The sequence below is a fragment of the Pelodiscus sinensis genome, unplaced genomic scaffold (assembly GCF_049634645.1).
Source record: "Pelodiscus sinensis isolate JC-2024 unplaced genomic scaffold, ASM4963464v1 ctg70, whole genome shotgun sequence".
NCBI classification, from domain to species: domain Eukaryota; kingdom Metazoa; phylum Chordata; order Testudines; family Trionychidae; genus Pelodiscus; species Pelodiscus sinensis.
In genome coordinates this window covers 296,355-314,304 of record NW_027466028.1, presented here as the reverse complement: position 1 = coordinate 314,304, position 17,950 = coordinate 296,355, and the positions used below count along the sequence as shown (strand labels likewise).

Genomic DNA, 17,950 nt, shown 5'->3' with positions numbered 1-17,950 from the left:
TGTGAAGCACGGCAGTGCTGTAATGCCCATTATACAGCTGGGGATAAAGTACCATGACCAAGGTCATGCAGGAAAGCTGTGGCAAAGCTGGGAACAGAGCCCTTGTCTTGGGTCCTGCTCCCCAGCTCTCCCATCTGAACAGTCTCCCATTGCCTGCTTCATGCACATGGCTGTTAGCTTGTGCCATATGAAGCTATGGGACCTGTTCACTTCCCCTCCATTAGGCAGCACTGGCATTTGGAGAGTTCATTGCAGAGTCCTAGCACTTAACCACACAGGTTCTGCTTCAACTCCTTCCCTGTGACGCGCGTGTAACCAGATCACTAGACTTACCGCTCGCTGCTTCTCTAGCGCATGACCGGCCGGCAAATACCTAGTAATGGGACACGTAAATATTTCCTGGCCAGGGATGCTGGTAATGGACTAGTTGGTTTGTGATCTGGGTAAAAGTGTCAAAAGTGCCTAGGGGACTTAGGAACCTGACATTTTCAAGAGCTGCTCAGTAAGACTTGGATTTGTAAGTCACTTTTGAAAATGGGCCATATGCTGCCAAGTGACTTACACCCAGATTTTGAAAGCTCGTCATTGCTATGCGCAGTGAACTTAATTGGCTTAGGAACCTGCATCTCCTTTTCAAAAGGGATTGAGGCACTTAGGTGCCAAAATGCCCCTGCCAGTCAGTAGGATTTAGGCTCCTAAATCAGTGAAGTGTCGCAGTGCTGAGTGTTTCAGTGCTTATGTATTCCTACAAACGTGGGCTTTTGTCATTCTGCAGTTTTCTCCCGTTTACCTGTGGGGTTTTCAATGGGGCTACGGGCATAAGTGGGAATTTTGCTGGCAGTTTGGTGTCTGCGTCCCTTGACTACTCTGAAGTTCCCAGCTTCCATTTGTAGTTCAGTTTGCGAGTGAGGAGCCTTATGCACTAGTTAAGGAGAGAGCATAAAACCCTAAAATCAAACTCAGCATGGTTGACGGAAGGGAAGACACCTTGAAAAAGAAGCCAAAACCACATTAAGAGTTGATGCTTTCCAGCTATTGTGTGTTGTGCTGTAGCCGTTGTCCGGAGAACACCACACACAGGCTGTTTGTTCCTATAAATACAAGCTTGTGGTATGACTCCTGCTTGCTGTTCCACAGGCTGGTAAGGGAGGGTGTTGCTGCTCTATTTACACATTCATTAATGGAGCCTTGCATCCTCTTCTGAGGTAGGTCCGATTTTATTGGTCGGGAAACGGAGGCATTGAGGGGGAAGTGACTTTGCTGAGATCCGCCAGTGTGTCGGTGGCAGAGATGAAACGTGAACCCAAGGGTCTGACCCCCTCACTCTAACTCCTCTCTGCTGCGGTCTGCACCACACGGGCTTCGTGAGAGGGGAAAGGCCGGGTGCTGGCTGTGCCCGTTAGTTCATGCAGAGCTGGCACAGCCAGAGGCTCTGTGCAGGCTGGGTGGCTGAGCTGTGTTGCTGTACGAAAGCTTGGCTCCTCCCAAGCCCAGCCTGCTCCATGCACCCCCTCATCTAGTCAGATCACCTTCTGGTTTGCAGAATGAGTCTGGGATGGACTTGGCATGGTTCACCAGCTCGTAGGAATCCCGGATGTCAGACAGTCCAAACCAGAAGAAGATCCACTGGTGGTTAGTGAAGCTTCCATCGCTGTGCTTGAAATACCTGATGGGAACAAAGTGAAAGCTGAGCCCCAGAGCAGCATCTGGGTGCCCAAGAGCCCCTGCAGATACAGCTAGTGGGATGAGGCCAGGGCAAACAGGCACCGGCTGTGTCTAGCTGGGCACTTACGCCTGTCTGAGCCCCTCCTAGACATCAGCGGCTGTGCTCTTGCAGCACAGAAGTGGGGATTGCACGTTACACGTGGGGAGGCCCAAAGAGGGCAGGAGGCATAGAGGTCGGAGTAAGTGGTATTTGTGCACAGAGCTCAGAGGCCCAGCAGAGCAAGGAAGAGGCCCAGCCCCGGTGAAACGGGTGTCCCAAGCAGACTTGTGCTTTGCCACAGCCGGTGCATATGGGAAGCAGGTAAAGGGGGAAGAGGTAGCAGCAGAGTTGTGTGTGGGAAGCCCTGGGCTGGAACAGCCAAAGGTAGGGGGGCTCGTGGCAGGATGGTAGAGCCATATGTGGGCAGCCCAGGGCTGGAACAGCTGGGGAACCCTTTGCGTGTTAACTTGAGCACAGAGACACGTCACCGTCCACCCGGAGGGTGGAATTCCCAGGGAAACGCTGCTTTGCCCAGGGCCCTTTTCCACCTACCAGGGGTTAATGGGGTTGGTGACACGTGACCGCCAGAAGAGGGTCCGGAGGTCCTGCCGCATGCACTCCCACAGCCTCTGGCCGGAGCCCTGGCTTTTCTTAGTGGAGCTGACGACAAACTTGTCCAGGTAGGGCGTGCCGCCCAGGACCGGCTCCTGCGTGATGATGGCGGCTGCGTTGTAGCTGGGTGACAAAGCGCTGGGTGAGCGGGGCTGGGAGAGGCGCCAGCAGCCTGGCCTTGGGTAAGGGAGGAGATCTCGCACCATGCGGCTGCTGTCAGGACAGCAGTCAGGGTGGCCCCTGCTCTCAGCCCAACAGGAAATAACCCAGGTTCGGTGGCTCTGGCTGTGGGTTTGGCCCAATCTCCAGGCAGGCGCCACCTGGAAAGGCTGGATGTCGTGTTTGCTTTTCGTAAGCCTGTCTCATGGCGCGTGAGCGAGAGGCTCTGGCTGGCCCTGTACGGGGTGAGAGACGATCCCTGCTCCCAAGAGCTTCCCATCTAATCAGGCCAAGAAGGGGCGGGGGGCAAGGAAGATTGCAACCCCTGGGGATCCATGATGGTCCTGAGAGCTGTCTGGCGGCCCATTCCTAAGGCCACTGCACCCCAGGGGCTGCCCTGCCTTCCCCCTAGAAGTGGCTGAATAGGAATCTCCCCCGCTCTGAGATCCCGCTGCCTGCCGACTCCTGGGCCCAGCACAGAAGTGCAGGTGGCTTCTCACCCCTCTGAGAAATAGACCGAGTGCAGCCTGGGCCGTAGGGAAGCCAGGTAGTCCCCTCGGAGGGTCTTCCCGAAGGACGTGTTGATCAAGGAGACCAGGCGCCTCTGGTCCAGCTCCTCCAGCCTCTCAGCCCGCAGCATGCGCTCAGCATTCCTGAACAGGGTGCCGGAGCCTGGAAGAGCGAGGGCTTTGCTGGAGCGGCCGCTTTCCAGCTCTCATGCACCTTGCCAGGCCATTTCTCCAGCCCACCCCATCCCCTCTGTGCCGAGGCTGGCCCCGGGGGCAGGCTCACCTTTGTTGCTGAAGAGCTCGGCGAGCAGCGCGCGGGCAGAGGCGATGACAGCAGAGCCCTCGTAGGGCAAGCGGCTCAGCAGGTCAACGATCAGCCTGACTTGCTGCTGCTCCTTGTGGCCCATCCACTGGGCTTTGGTCACTAGGTCCAGGTCAGTGGGCAGGTTCACGGTCCCCAGCACCTGCGAGGCCAAGAGGGGCTCAGCACATGCGATAACCCGCGGGTTAGCCTCTTCTGGATCGTCCCCTGCTCGGTGCTGGCTGCCTCCAGGAAGGCCTTGAGTGAGGCCAGCCCAGCTGCTGCACCAAGTGGAGGGTGCTTAATGTAGGCACCAGGCTGGCTCTCACCCCTGCGGTGGCCAGCCCCAGTGTAGCGGGCCACGGGGGGCGGGCACAGGGCTGCTTTGACCTTGTCCGAGCTGGCTGGCAAATCCCTTAGGTCTCTGCAGCCCCTCTCCTCGTGTATGTGCTTGACACACTAGGCCAGTGGTCTCCAGCCTCTTTAACCACCAGGTCACTTTTTTGATGTAAGAGCTCCCTCAAACCCAAATCCCCTGGCCCCACTTCCTTCCCGCCCCTTCTCCGAGGCCTCGCCCTGCTCACTCCATCCCCCTTCCTTCCCCACCCTCGCTCACTTGCACCAGGCTGGGGTGTGGAAGGGGGTCTGGACTTAGCCCAGGGTGGGGGCCTGGGGTCCAGGGGGGATTTCAGGGTGCAAGCTCTGGAAGGAGTTTGGGTGCAGGGGAACTCGCATCTGGGGCAGGAGGGGGTTCAGGGCTGGGAGGGGTTCAGGAAGCAGGCTCTGGCGGGGCACTGTTTAACTGAGATGGCTTCTAGGTGGTGGAGCAGTGGGGTTAAGGCAGCTCACCCTTGCCCTGGCCCAGCACCAGCACCGCTCCTGAGAGCAGCTGGCATGTACAGCATTGGCTCCATGTGCTGCCCCTTATCTACAGGCACTGAGCCCACAGCTTCCACTGGCTACAGCTCCGCTATTGATCAATGGGAGCTGCAGGCGTGGACAGCACGTGCTCTGCCCTTCTCGGGGCAAGCAGTAAAAGAAGTAACAACCACCCCCCAGGTACGGGGTGTGCGTGCGTGCGCGCGCCAAGCTCCCCCCATCCCCTTCTCTGCGTGGAGATGGGGTACAGAAGTGGGGAGCGGAGGAACACCCTGACGTCAGTGTTCCCCCGCTTCTCCCACACCCTGCACAGCAAGCAGGGGGCTCCCAGGTAGAGGGCAGGAGCAGAAGGACGGAGGCTGAAGGGGCAACTGAGCTGCCAGTGCTTGATAGCTCCCTGGCCAAACCAGTCAGGATCACCTGTGAGGCGTCCAGCTCTACTGGTTGGTGACCACTGCACTGGGCCAAGTGCCTGGCCGCAGCGCTGCAGGGGAAGGGGCTACCAGGAGCAAGCCAGGGGGGCGCTGATCCGGCACTGGAGCAGGACGTGTGTGTCTAGCCCTGCGCTGCCCTCACCCACCTTCTGCCCGGAGTTTCTGATGCCCCCTGTCATGTTCAGGAAGATGATCTTGGTGGGCAGCAGCGTCCTGGCGACGGCGGCGGTGACCTCGACGGAGTCCAGCAGCAGGGACTGGCGGCCGCGGGTCTCCCCGATGGGGCAGATGATGGGGATGTTCCCAGACTCCAGACACCACTGCAGCAGGTCGCCGTCCACTGAGATCCCGCTGTGAGCAGAGAGAAGCCAGCAGCAAGGTGAGCAAAGCAAGGCCAGCGGAGGCCTGGGGAAGGCCTGGCCTGCAGGCTCAGAGGCTGACCTGGAGCTGGCGGCTGACTGCTCTGCTCCCAGCACAGCACCGGCCCCGAAGAAGGGCATTGCCGCAGCCGAGTTCTGGTGCAGGGCGTCCATCAGGGCCTTGCAGTTCTGGGTCAGCAGTGCCTTGGTGTCCTGGAAGGTGAGGGTGTCGCTCAGGGAGCTCCGGGACGGCAGCCCCATCACCAGCAGGGGCTTCATGTCCATGCGCTGCAGGAAGGCCAGGCTGAAGGCCAGGCTGCTCACAGTCTCCTTGCAGCGGGAGACAGACTCGTCCACCTGCCCCGGGAAGAGCGAAGGAGCCACGGGTCAAGCCCTGGGGAGGCGGGGCAGCTGCTGCCCTGGGGGGGAGCACCTGGTAGGTGGGCAGCCCTGGCTCCATGTTAGCTGCTCCTATTTCGCTGCGAGCACCTGCAAGCACGGGGGGGGGGGGTTTGCAGAGCCCTGGGCGAGGGTGATGTGGCTGGAGAGATCGGGGCGCTGCTGCAGCCAAAGGTTCCCCTCTGACTCCCCAGTAGGCTGTGCTCGCCTCTCCGCCACGGCAGCTATTGCCACGCCTCCCTGTTAGTTACTGGGATCCCCACTACAGGTACCCCCCCTGGATGCTAACACCCATCCATGTATCGCTTGGTGCCCTTTGTCCCTAGCAGGCCCTGTTATCTGCAGTCCTTATCTGGATCCTTGCTACCCAGCAGCCCTGGCCTGGCTCCAGCGCTAGTCTGCACTGGAGCAATGTTTCTGATCCGAGGCCAATGCTAGGATAGACAAGTGCAGCTCCCCTCCCCCATCTGTGGGGGGCGGGAAGGCAGGACAGGCTGGGAGAGCCGGCATAGGGAGCGTGCTGGGCACTGCTGCGAGGCAGAGCTGTTAACCCTCTGACCCTGCGTGCTAGTCAGACCGCTGCTTCCTCTGCGACCAGAGCAGACAAACGGGCTCGTCTGAGCCAGGCTCCTAGGTCAGGGTTAGGGTCCCTTGAATCCAGCATCATAGAGCACAGAGATCAAAGGTCATGTAGACCCAGATCCTGAAAGGCACCGCGGCTGCTAACACCCATCCATGTCAGTAGAAGTCAGGAGCCTTTACTGGCTTTGTGGGGGTTGGGACTTAGTCATGTGATCCTGCAAATCTATGCACAGCACTGACCTGGCCCCCTCCCAAACTTGTCTCTGCTTCTCCTCCTAGCCGGTGTGAGACTGGGCTGTGATTTGCGGAGGTGGGGGCCAAGGCTCAATCCAGCTTCTCCGAGACCTAGGCCTCTATATGAACCAGGGGATGCCCACATCTTGAATACTGTGTAGAGATGTGGTTGCCTCATCTCAAGAAAGAGAGATTGGCATTGGAAAAGGTTCAGAAATGAGCAACAAAACTTATTAGGGGTTTGGAACGGGTCCTGTATTAAGATAAAGACCGGGACTTTTCACCTTGGAAAAAAGGAGACTACGGAGGGATAAGAGAGTCTATAAAATCATGACTGGTGTGGAAAAAGTTATTTACTTATTCCCACAATATAAGAACTAGGGGTCACCAAATGAAATTAACAGGCAGCAGGTTTTTAACAAACAGAAGGAAGTTTTTCTTCACTCAGCGCACAGTCAACCCGTGGAACTCCTTGCCAGAGGATGTGGTGAAGGCTAGAACTTTAACAGGGTCCAAAAAAGAGCTAGATAGATTCATGGAGGTTAGGTACATCAACGGCTATTAGCCAGGATGGGTAGGAATGGTGTCCCTGGCCTGTTTCTCTGGAGGTGGGTGACAGGGAGGATCACGTGAGGATTCCCTGTTGTGTTCCCTCTCTCTGGGGCATCTGGCATTGGCCAGTGTCAGCAGACAGGATACTGGACTGGATGGACTGTTGGTCTGACACAGTATGGCCGTTATGTTCTTAGGGTCCCACTGAAAGCAGCAGGAGTTAGGCTTAGATCCTCAAAGCTGTTTAGGTGTCTAAGTGATATGCCTCAACTCACACAGGGAGTCTGTGGCAGAGAAGATAATCAAACACAGGTATCCCAAGTCCTAGGCTACAGCCCAAAGCACTGGTCACCCTTCCCCACCCTACTAGTCTATCTAGGGTGGTAGCCCACCTGTACCAGGACAATGTAGTTGAACACTCCTAGTGGCGTTTGCCTCTATACTGTCCTGAAGCAGTGAGTTCCAAAGGTTAATAGCATGTTGCTACCAACTGTATTTCCTTTCCTCTAGTTTGACTTGGCTGCCTTCTGGCTCCTCCTCTTTTAGTTATAAACTGGTTTATACTCTGCTATTCCAGCTGGCTGCTTTCAACCTAAAGTATATTCATTTGCTGGGGGGAGGGGATGTGGAACCTTCATCTTGAGCTGTCTTGTAAAACACTGTAAGGGCTTGAGATGGTTCAAAATGCCATGGAGAGCTGGCCTAGATTCATAGATTTTTAGGGTCAGGAGGGTCTGCCCCTGCCTAGTGATTGCTCAGCAAAGGAGGGGTTGGATACAGCACATCTCTTCTGGGAAACGCCAGGCTCGGGAGGCACTGCGGAGTTGTGGGCAAGAGGTGCAAGGTGTCTGTCCATGCCGGAGAGATGCGGGGAGCCATGTGCTTGGCTGGACCCAGTCCATGGAGGGTTTTGAAATGCAGGGAAGTTTCCAATGGGGAGCCAGTGACCTTGGGGACCTTTGCAAGGGCTCAGGCAGCAGTGGGGAAGCCATGGAGAAGGGAGCTACGGGGCAATAAGGGACAAGCTGAAGGCAGAGAGAGGAGTTGCTGGAGTAGAGGCAGTCAGCTGTGGGGAGTTGGCAAAGCCCGGCCCTTTAAAGGTCTTGGCTGCAGAAGAGTTTCAGGCAAATAGGAGATGAGAGCTTGGGGGCAGCAGTTCCTGCCCCAGTGGGGGGGAGGGAAGGGCTGAGCATCTTCCAGTCTCCTCTTACCCTGCTGCCTCCTCTCCATAGCACCTCTGTGCTCTGGGGCTGTGCCTGTCCCCACCCCCATCCCCATCCCCCTGCTGTGCTTTGGGGCAATACCTGTCCCCTCCATCCCCCTTCCCCCGCTGTGCTCTGGGGCTGTGCCGCCCCCCCCCCCCCGCCGTGCTTTGGGGCAATACCTGTCCCCTCCATCCCCCTTCCCCCGCTGTGCTCTGGGGCTGTGCCCCCCCCCCCCGCCGTGCTTTGGGGCAATACCTGTCCCCTCCATCCCCCTTCCCCCGCTGTGCTCTGGGGCTGTGTCTGTCCCCCCCCCCCCGTGCTTTGGGGCAATACCTGTCCCCTCCATCCCCCTTCCCCCGCTGTGCTCTGGGGCTGTGTCTGTCCCCCCCCCCCCGTGCTTTGGGGCAATACCTGTCCCCTCCATCCCCCTTCCCCCCCGTGCTTTGGGGCAATACCTGTCCCCTCCATCCCCCTTCCCCCGCTGTGCTCTGGGGCTGTGTCTGTCCCCCCCCCCCCCCGTGCTTTGGGGCAATACCTGTCCCCTCCATCCCCCTTCCCCCCCGTGCTTTGGGGCAATACCTGTCCCCTCCATCCCCCTTCCCCCCCGTGCTTTGGGGCAATACCTGTCCCCTCCATCCCCCTTCCCCCGCTGTGCTCTGGGGCTGTGTCTGTCCCCCCCCCCCCCCCCCGTGCTTTGGGGCAATACCTGTCCCCTCCATCCCCCTTCCCCCCCGTGCTTTGGGGCAATACCTGTCCCCTCCATCCCCCTTCCCCCGCTGTGCTCTGGGGCTGTGTCTGTCCCCCCCCCCCCCGTGCTTTGGGGCAATACCTGTCCCCTCCATCCCCCTTCCCCCCCGTGCTTTGGGGCAATACCTGTCCCCTCCATCCCCCTTCCCCCCCCGTGCTTTGGGGCAATACCTGTCCCCTCCATCCCCCTTCCCCCGCTGAGCTCTGGGGCTGTGCCCCCCCCGCCGTGGGTCCGATCTCCCGGTCCCTGCCCCCGCGGCGGCTCCGGCGCCCCTCACCTCGATGACGGCGAAGGGGCGGCCGCCGGCGTGGCCGAGCGCCTGGAACTGCGCCAGCCAGTGGCTCGCCTCGCCGGGGCTGCCCCCGCACTCCCGCAGGAACGCCTGGATGTCCCGCCGCACCAGGGGCGCGGGCACCGCCCCGGCCAGCTCCAGCCGCCCGCCCGGGCTCTCCCGCCGCCGGGCGCCCCTGCCGCAGCCGCGGGGCTCGGGGCCGCCCAGGCGCGGGGGGCCGCGGCCGCCCAGCACCCGCGGGACGGGCGCGCAGAGCAGGCGGCCGGCCGAGGCGGCCACGGAGCCGGCGGGGAGCGAGCCCATGGCGCGGTGCTGCGCGACGCCGAGTGCCGGGCGGACTCCCCGGAGCCGCCCCTCACTCCAGCCCCCGCCCGCAAATCAGCGGCCGGCTCCGGGTGCCGCCCCGCCGGCTGGCCCCTGCCCCCGCTGCCGCCGAGCTGGGCAAAGCGCCAGGGCGGGGGGGCCGCTCCCTGCGCGGAGCAGAGCCTGCCCCTCCCGCGCCGCCTGGGCCCAGGCCGGGTCCCTGCAGCTCCTGCTGGCTGCCGGGCGAGTGCCAAGGCCTCAGGCCCCCACGGGAGAGTTTGTGGATCCGAATCCAGCCGGCAGCAGGAGCCCTGGTCCCCTGATCTTCTCCCACCCATGTGCAGAATCATGTTTGTGTGCACCCAGGTCTGTGCATCGTCAGTAGAAACAAAGCCCAGCTGTAGGTGGCACCTGAATTTCTGCTGAGCGGGGCACAAGTGCACAGCTTGCAGGGAACACTGCCTGGGGTCCCCCTGGCTCTCACAAGTGCACAGCTTGCAGGGAACACTGCCTGGGGTCCCCCTGGCTCTCACAAGTGCACAGCTTGCAGGGAACACTGCCTGGGGTCCCCCTGGCTCTCACAAGTGCACAGCTTGCAGGGAACACTGCCTGGGGTCCCCCTGGCTCTCACAAGTGCACAGCTTGCAGGGAACACTGCCTGGGGTCCCCCTGGCTCTCACAAGTGCACAGCTTGCAGGGAACACTGCCTGGGGTCCCCCTGGCTCTCACGCTACCCGCTCTAACCATTAGGCCCTGTGCTAGACTCATCCACTTAGAAGTTCTGATTCTCAGTCTTGCTGTGGACATTGGCCCCCTCTGTCCCAGACCGCGGAATAGGGTCCCATGGCTAGAGTCCAGACCCAGCCCTCCCCAGGCTGGTAAAGACCTCAGAGACGTGAGCACCGGCTAAGACGCTTGTGGGGGGGGAATGTGTTACTGCTAGTGGATGGTTATAAATAGCCGTGCTTAGTCTTGGTGACAGCAATAGACATGGATGCATGAGGCCCGTTCTCATGCAAATGTTTCTGGAAGTTTTGATAAATGGTCTCATAACAGCCCTGGTAATTCGTAGTAATTGGAGTCTCTGCAGGCGAACCTGGGTAAATGAAGTTGTTAGTTACATACATTGAAAAGGATCGAAGTCACTTCCGTCCCTGCTGCCAGCTGCCTTTTTGCTGTTGCTCTGTGTGGAAGGGAAGCGTGAGAAAACCAAGGTGCTGCGTAGTTGAAAGGCGAGCGCGTTGGAGTTTAGGGTCTGTCTGTCTGTCTTCCACCCCACTGAGCCCTGGCAGCTGCGAGAATTTGCAGCATGCCATACAAGAGGAAACAAAAGGTCAGTGCTCTGCTAGAGGGTGTCAGTGGGGGCTTTGCCAACTGTCCGCTTTAGTAAGAGACACTCCTCTGACTGCTTTCCAGTAGCTCTCACCTGCTTCCCTCTCGCTGGGAAACTGAGCAGGGGAATCATCTTCGCAGGGCGTCTCGCTAACGAAGTCAGGGACAGAGCCCAGGAGTCCTGAGATCACGCCCGTGTCATCTCCTGGAGTCAGCCTCCCCGCCCAACATCTCTAAGTCCCCCCTTGTAGGTCTCTAATCTCCACCCTGTAGCTCAGCCAGATGCTCTGGTCTCAACGCAGGGATTTTTGGGTGAGGGTCAGACTGTTATTCAGGGGGTCAGACTGGATGGCCACAGTGGTCCCTTCCGGCTTTGAACCTATGCACACATCTCATTCCCTGGAGCGCCCAAAGGGGCTCACCAGGCCACGACGGACCCATGTGGGAGGAGCCAGCAGCCCTGTGTGGTACACAACTCCTGACTGTTTTTGCTTTTGTCCTAGCAGAATGAGCTGCCAAGGCCTTTTAGCCACGTGGTGACGTCCTCGTTCCAAGCCCAAGTCATCGGCTCTGTGTGCCTGGCACAGTGTTTCAGAGCCCTGGCCAACTTTTTGTTGACTTCCCAGAGTTTGCACTTGAGGCATGTGGTCGGTGCCTCGTGCTGTCATTTCTCAAGCGTGGACAAAAATGTACTAGCAACAAGGCAGCAGATTGTGCCAAGGAGTCAGTGGAGAGCTTCAAAGAGAGCCGCTCCACAGAGATAGGTGAAAGCAACTGGTCAGGGACAGCTGGGCCGGGGGGAAATGGCTCAATGCTCTAACATCTTGTTCCTAACGTAGCCACCCTCCTGATTCAGGCCTGCTCTGTGCAGGTTTCTGCTGGCGTGACTAGGTCCATCAGGGAGGTGAGTTTCTGGCTTCAATGTGCTTTTCTTTCTGACGGCGCAGCACCCCATCCTGGATCCAGGACCTCTTGGTGCTAGGTGCTGTACAAACAGAATGAAAAGATAGTGCCTGTCCCAGCAGGTTTCCAGTCACTGGGTAACCCTGGGTGGGATGTAGGCAGTGGGGCTTGAGGTAAGGCTGTAGCAGGTTCCATAGTGGTCCAGCCACCCCTCAAGAGGGACTGAGTAACACACCATGCTGTCATGGGCTATGTGGGGATATATCGGATTCAGATGGGGGACACCAGGAGCCAATCTAGCTCTCTAATGATAGGGGGCCCAGCTGTCAGGCTGGCAAGTCTATGTTGAGCGTAGAGGATCAGCTGATGGGGATCTCTTAAATTTTGAGGTTTCTGGAGACGAATCCCCCATTTTTCTGGAAGCCATTTTCAGAAATACAGATAGTTGTGGGGTTGTGGTAACAATTGTTCAGTTAGCGAACAGGAGCAGCTAAAGGGAGTTTTGCAAGGGAGGCCTCCGGATGAAGGAGGAGCGAGTATGTGATCCTTGGGGTAAATGGTTGTCTGTAGAGTGTGTATTTTGTGTTTGTGGGGGTACTTGCTGCTTGCCTGAAAAATACTGTGTGCGGAGCTTGCTTGTTTGAAGGACCATGTGCTAATAGGGTTGCCAGATGGTTTAACAACTAATACGGAACAACGGAACACCCCCCCCCCCCCCCGTCCCCACCCCCAAAAAAAAGCACCAGGAAAAAATTCTGTGGAGGAGGAAAAAAAAGGGGGGGGAGGAGACCAAAGTTGTTAAGCAAAAGTTGTACCACTCCCTCCAGTTTGGGACCACACACTAACCACGAATGCACCCACCCCTCCCTCTGAGCCAGGCCCCTCAGTCTCCCCATGCCAATGCACTCACCCCTGCCTCAGACCCAGGTCCTCCTAGTGTCCCCCATGCCAATGCACTCACCTCTGCCTCAGACCCAGGCCTCCCTAGCATCCCCCCCATCCCGGTTAATTCTCCCCTCCCCTGAGGCAGGCATCCCCAGTGTCGGGAGCCCCCACTCCAATCAAATCTCCCCCCTTCCCTCCCGCAGAACCAGGCATGGAGGGACAATCTGACTTTTAAAGTGGCTGTTCCTGCCGCCCAGCCCGGCTGCCTCTGCTCGCATTGTAGAGAGAGGGAGGCGTCACGTGGCCAGCTCCCGGTCTCTGCTGGTCACGTGGGCCAGAGCAGCATGCACTCCGCTCCCATCCCAGTCCGGCGCCCCCCTGGCGAGACGCCCTCTCCTGTGCCCCCCCTTTGCTAGACTCTGCCGCGCACCTCACTCCCTCACCCCTGCCAGATGTGGCAGGGGAAAATTGTGCCCGCTGGGCTTCTGTGCCAGGGAAACAGGAAATACCGGACACTGCACACGTCCGGTGATTCCTGTTTTTTTTTTTACCGGATGGAGCCCGCAAATACCGGACTGTCCGGGTGAAAACCAGACACCTGGCAGCCCTATGTGCTGAGGCTTGCAGCCTGCTAGGCAGGCCTTTTACCAAGGCTTTGATACCTAATCCCTTTCCCACCTCTGAAACAGGAGCAGCTAATGCCAGGGAGTTTAGAGGGGGGCTAGACACACTTAATGTTCTTTAAACTTCTTTAAACTAAACTAAAACCAAAACAACCAGATTCAAGAAAAGCCCTTTCAGGAAAGGAATTAGCTCTAGAGGGCCAAGGGGAGGCAGGCAGATGCACAGTGCAGAGTGAGGGTACGTGTGCACGTGCTGCAAGGAGCTCCCGGCCCGCACAGACCTCTTTGGAGGCCAGGGGGCTGAGCTGGAGGAGCGAAGGGAGGCCGAGAGGGACGTAGCTGAGACTTTGCGGGACACTAGAACGCTCACACAGCCCCTGAGCTGCTGAGGAGGGCGAAAGGCTCAGGGAAGGAGAACATTCAGCTGGAGCAAAGGGAAATGATGACCGAGTCGGGACCCTCCTTGCAGATGATGTGGGATCCTCTCGCACTGAGGATACCTCTCGGGGAGGGAGCTCCAGTCATTGGGAGAAGGCAGGTGTTGGTAATGGGGGATATGATCATTAGAAACACAGGCAGCTGGGTTCGCGATGACCGGGAGAACCGTGTGATGACTGGCCTGCCTGGTGCAGAGGTTGCAGATCTCTCGAGACATCTAGAGAGACTTATGTGTAGTGCTGGGGAGGAGCTGGTGGACGTGGTCCATGTAGGTACCAATGACATAGGACAGGAGAGAGTCCCGGAGACCAAATGTAGGTGCTAGGAAAGAGATTGAAATCCAGGACCTCTATGGTAGTGTTCTCTGAAAGGCTTCCAGTTCCCCATGCAGGGCCAGGTCGGCAGGCAGAGCTGCAGGGTCTCAATGCGGGGATGAGACGATGGTGTAAGGGAGGGGTTTAGCTTTATTAAGAACCAGGGAAACTTTTGGGATGGGAGGAACCTACATAGCATGGATGGGCTCCACCTAAACCAAAATGGCACCAGATGGCTGGCACTTAACATTCAAAAGGTCAGAAGCTTCAGAGAGGCAGCCGAGTCAGACTGTCACTAGAAAAGCTCAAAAAACAATCAGTCGTCATGAGTTGTCGTGGGCATAACCCACTTCATTATGAAAAGGTCATAGAGCAGTTTTTAAACCAAGGGCCGGAGGGAAGCCAATGGGTACAGAGGAGCACATGGATTGCACAGAGACATCCCTTAGGAGAGGGTCTATCCATCGAGCGTCTCTATGTCCTAGGAAAGAGAAGAGGGTGGAAGATCAGAGGAGAAGCAGCCACGTGCAAGAGAGTCCCCGTTGAGCACATCAGGGAATGGCAGAAAGATAAACGTGACAAGTTTTTAAAGTGCTTACGCTAGAAGCCTAAATAACAAGGTGGGTGACCTAGAGTGCCGCAGATTAAGAAGGATATTGATATAACGGGCGTCACAGACGCATGATGGAATCAGAATAATCAACGGGCCACCGTAGTACTAGGGTACAAAACATACCAAATCTATCAGAAGGATGGAACCGGTCATGCTGGTGCGGGAGGGGCAGTGTATGAGAGAGAAAGCATAGAATCAAAAAGTAAAAATCTGAAATGAACCAAACTGTCCATAGAATCTCTACGGATAGTAATTCTGTGCTCTAATAACATGACTCTAGCAGTAGGGATGCACAGTCAGAAAAGAAAACAGAATGTTGGGAATCACTAATAAATGGATAGAGAAGAAGACAGACAATATAGACGTCTATCAGGGACGGTCCAGACGGTGCTTGGTCCTGCTGTGAGGGCAGGGACTGGACTCGATGACCTCTCGAGGTCCCTTCCAGTTCTAGTGTTCTAGGAGTCTATGAATATCTTATTGCCTCTATATACATCCATGTATATACACCCGTATTTTGAATATGGCACACAGATGTGGTTGTCTCATCTCAAAAAAGATATTTAGGCATTGGAAAAAGCTCAGAAAAGAGCAATACAAATTATTAGGGGTTTGGAGTGGTTCCCATATGCAGAAAGATTGATAAGACTGGAACTTTTCACCTAGGAAAGGAGACAACTAAGGGGAGATATGCCAGAGGTCTATGAGATCATGACTGGTGTGGAGAAAGTTAATAAAGAAGAGTTATTTACACCTTCCCATAACACATGAACTAGGGATCACCAAATTAAATTAACAGGCAGCAGGGTTAAAACAAACAAAAGGAAGTATTCAACACAACCTGTGGAACTCCCTGCCAGAGGATGTTGTGAAGACTAGGACTTTAATAGGGTTCAAAAAAAGAGCTAGATCAATTCATGGTGGTTAGGTCCATCAATGGCCATTGGTCAGGATGGGCAGGGATTGTGTCCTTAGCCTCTGTCAGAGGCTGGGAATGGGCGTCCAGGGGGATCACATGATGATTCCCTGTTCTCTTCACTCCCTCTGGGGCACCTGGGATTGGCCACTGTGGGCAGGCAGGACACTGGGCAAGACGGACCTTTGGTCTGACCCAGCCTGGCCACTGTGTTGTTCTTAGTCTCTGCACTTTTCCCCCATTGCAAATGTTGAAAACGCGATTGAAAATGCGTTTACTAGAGCGGGGGTTGGTTTGGGTGTAAAGTTGTTTTTTGCATCAAAACAATATTTGGGTGGAAACACCCTGCCCAGCTGTAATCGGCCGGTGGCCTCTGCCCCCTTGTATCGCCAGCCGCCATGTGGTTCTGGGGCTGATCTGATTGCCCACGGGAGGAGCCAAAATGCTGCCAGCAAGGGGCGGGGATTATAATCAATCAGGGTATGTCTACACTAGCCACCCTAGTTCGAACTAGGGTGGTTAATGTAGGCAACCGGAGTTGCAAATGAAGCCCGGGATTTGAATTTCCCGGGCTTCATTTGCATATTGCCGGGCGCTGCCATTTTTAAATGTCCGCTAGTTCGGCCTCCGTGCCCGCAGCTACACACGGCACAAACTAGGTAGTTCGGATTAGGCTTCCTAGTCCGAACTACCGGTACACCTCGTTCCACGGGTTCCCCGTCCTCTTCCCGACGGCCCTTGCTGTACTCGAGCCCCTCGCGCAGAACACGCGATCCCCGTCCTCTTCCCGACGGCCCTTGCTGTACTCGAGCCCCTCGCGCAGAACACGCGATCCCCGTCCTCTTCCCGACGGCCCTTGCTGTACTCGAGCCCCTCGCGCGCAGAACACGCGATCCCCGTCCTCTTCCCGACGGCCCTTGCTGTACTCGAGCCCCTCGCGCAGAACACGCGATCCCCGTCCTCTTCCCGACGGCCCTTGCTGTACTCGAGCCCCTCGCGCGCAGAACACGCGATCCCCGTCCTCTTCCCGATGGCCCTTGCTGTACTTGAGCCCCTCGCGCGGAACACGCGATCCCCGTCCTCTTCCCGACGGCCCTTGCTGTACTCGAGCCCCTCGCGCGCAGAACACGCGATCCCCGTCCTCTTCCCGATGGCCCTTGCTGTACTTGAGCCCCTCGCGCGCAGAACACGCGATCCCTGTCCTCTTCCCGACGGCCCTTGCTGTACTCGTGCCCCTCGCGCAGAACACGCGATCCCCGTCCTCTTCCCGACGGCCCTTGCTGTACTCGAGCCCCTCGCGCGCGGAACACGCGATCCCCGTCCTCTTCCCGACGGCCCTTGCTGTACTCGAGCCCCTCGCGCGCGGAACACGCGATCCCCGTCCTCTTCCCGACGGCCCTTGCTGTACTCGAGCCCCTCGCGCGCGGAACACGCGATCCCCGTCCTCTTCCCGACGGCCCTTGCTGTACTCGAGCCCCTCGCGCGCGGAACACGCGATCCCCGTCCTCTTCCCGACGGCCCTTGCTGTACTCGAGCCCCTCGCGCGGAACACGCGATCCCCGTCCTCTTCCCGACGGCCCTTGCTGTACTCGAGCCCCTCGCGCGGAACACGCGATCCCCGTCCTCTTCCCGACGGCCCTTGCTGTACTCGAGCCCCTCGCGCGCAGAACACGCGATCCCCGTCCTCTTCCCGACGGCCCTTGCTGTACTCGAGCCCCTCGCGCGCAGAACACGCGATCCCCGTCCTCTTCCCGACGGCTCTTGCTGTACTCGAGCCCCTCGCGCGCGGAACACGCGATCCCCGTCCTCTTCCCGACGGCTCTTGCTGTACTCGAGCCCCTCGCGCGCGGAACACGCGATCCCCGTCCTCTTCCCGACGGCCCTTGCTGTACTCGAGCCCCTCGCGCGCGGAACACGCGATCCCCGTCCTCTTCCCGACGGCCCTTGCTGTACTCGAGCCCCTCGTGCGCGGAACACGCGATCCCCGTCCTCTTCCCGACGGCCCTTGCTGTACTCGAGCCCCTCGAGCGCGGAACACGCGATCCCCGTCCTCTTCCCGACGGCCCTTGCTGTACTCGAGCCCCTCGAGCGCGGAACACGCGATCCCCGTCCTCTTCCCGACGGCCCTTGCTGTACTCGAGCCCCTCGCGCGCGGAACACGCGATCCCCGTCCTCTTCCCGACGGCCCTTGCTGTACTCGAGCCCCTCGCGCGCGGAACACGCGATCCCCGTCCTCTTCCCGACGGCCCTTGCTGTACTCGAGCCCCTCGCGCGCAGAACACGCGATCCCCGTCCTCTTCCCGACGGCCCTTGCTGTACTCGAGCCCCTCGCGCGCAGAACACGCGATCCCCGTCCTCTTCCCGACGGCCCTTGCTGTACTCGAGCCCCTCGCGCGCAGAACACGCGATCCCCGTCCTCTTCCCGACGGCCCTTGCTGTACTCGAGCCCCTCGCGCGCAGAACACGCGATCCCCGTCCTCTTCCCGACGGCCCTTGCTGTACTCGAGCCCCTCGCGCAGAACACGCGATCCCCGTCCTCTTCCCGACGGCCCTTGCTGTACTCGAGCCCCTCGCGCAGAACACGCGATCCCCGTCCTCTTCCCGACGGCCCTTGCTGTACTCGAGCCCCTCGCGCGCGGAACACGCGATCCCC

General features: G+C 58.3%; 2 protein-coding genes across 5 annotated transcripts in view; one reads left to right on the top strand and one right to left on the bottom strand.

Moving 5' to 3' along the window:
* Positions 1–1,188: 1,188 nt before the first annotated feature.
* NAGS (N-acetylglutamate synthase) lies at positions 1,189–9,320 on the bottom strand. 2 transcript variants are annotated; one of them, XM_075918413.1, is made up of 7 exons: positions 8,956–9,308; positions 5,041–5,315; positions 4,746–4,950; positions 3,269–3,449; positions 2,977–3,148; positions 2,258–2,440; positions 1,189–1,666 (listed from the first exon to the last, which is right to left on the bottom strand). In XM_075918413.1, the coding sequence occupies exons 1-7, from the start codon at positions 9,271–9,273 to the stop codon at positions 1,513–1,515; spliced, it is 1,488 nt and encodes a 495-aa protein (XP_075774528.1). In that variant the 5' UTR covers positions 9,274–9,308; the 3' UTR covers positions 1,189–1,512. The 2 variants fall into 2 exon arrangements, with proteins under 2 accessions (XP_075774528.1, XP_075774527.1); XM_075918412.1 differs by having other exon boundaries at positions 4,746–5,315; positions 8,956–9,320.
* LOC102443805 (peptide YY) overlaps positions 4,844–17,950 on the top strand; it is a 50,382-nt gene continuing 37,275 nt past the window's right edge. The window contains exon 1 of one of the 3 annotated variants that reach the window (XM_075918423.1): positions 4,844–4,978. The gene's annotated coding sequence lies outside the window, so the exon portion shown is untranslated. Of the gene's footprint in view, positions 4,979–11,392; positions 14,389–17,950 lie in introns of those variants that run through there. The other 2 variants (XM_075918422.1, XM_075918424.1) reach the window with 2 other exon arrangements.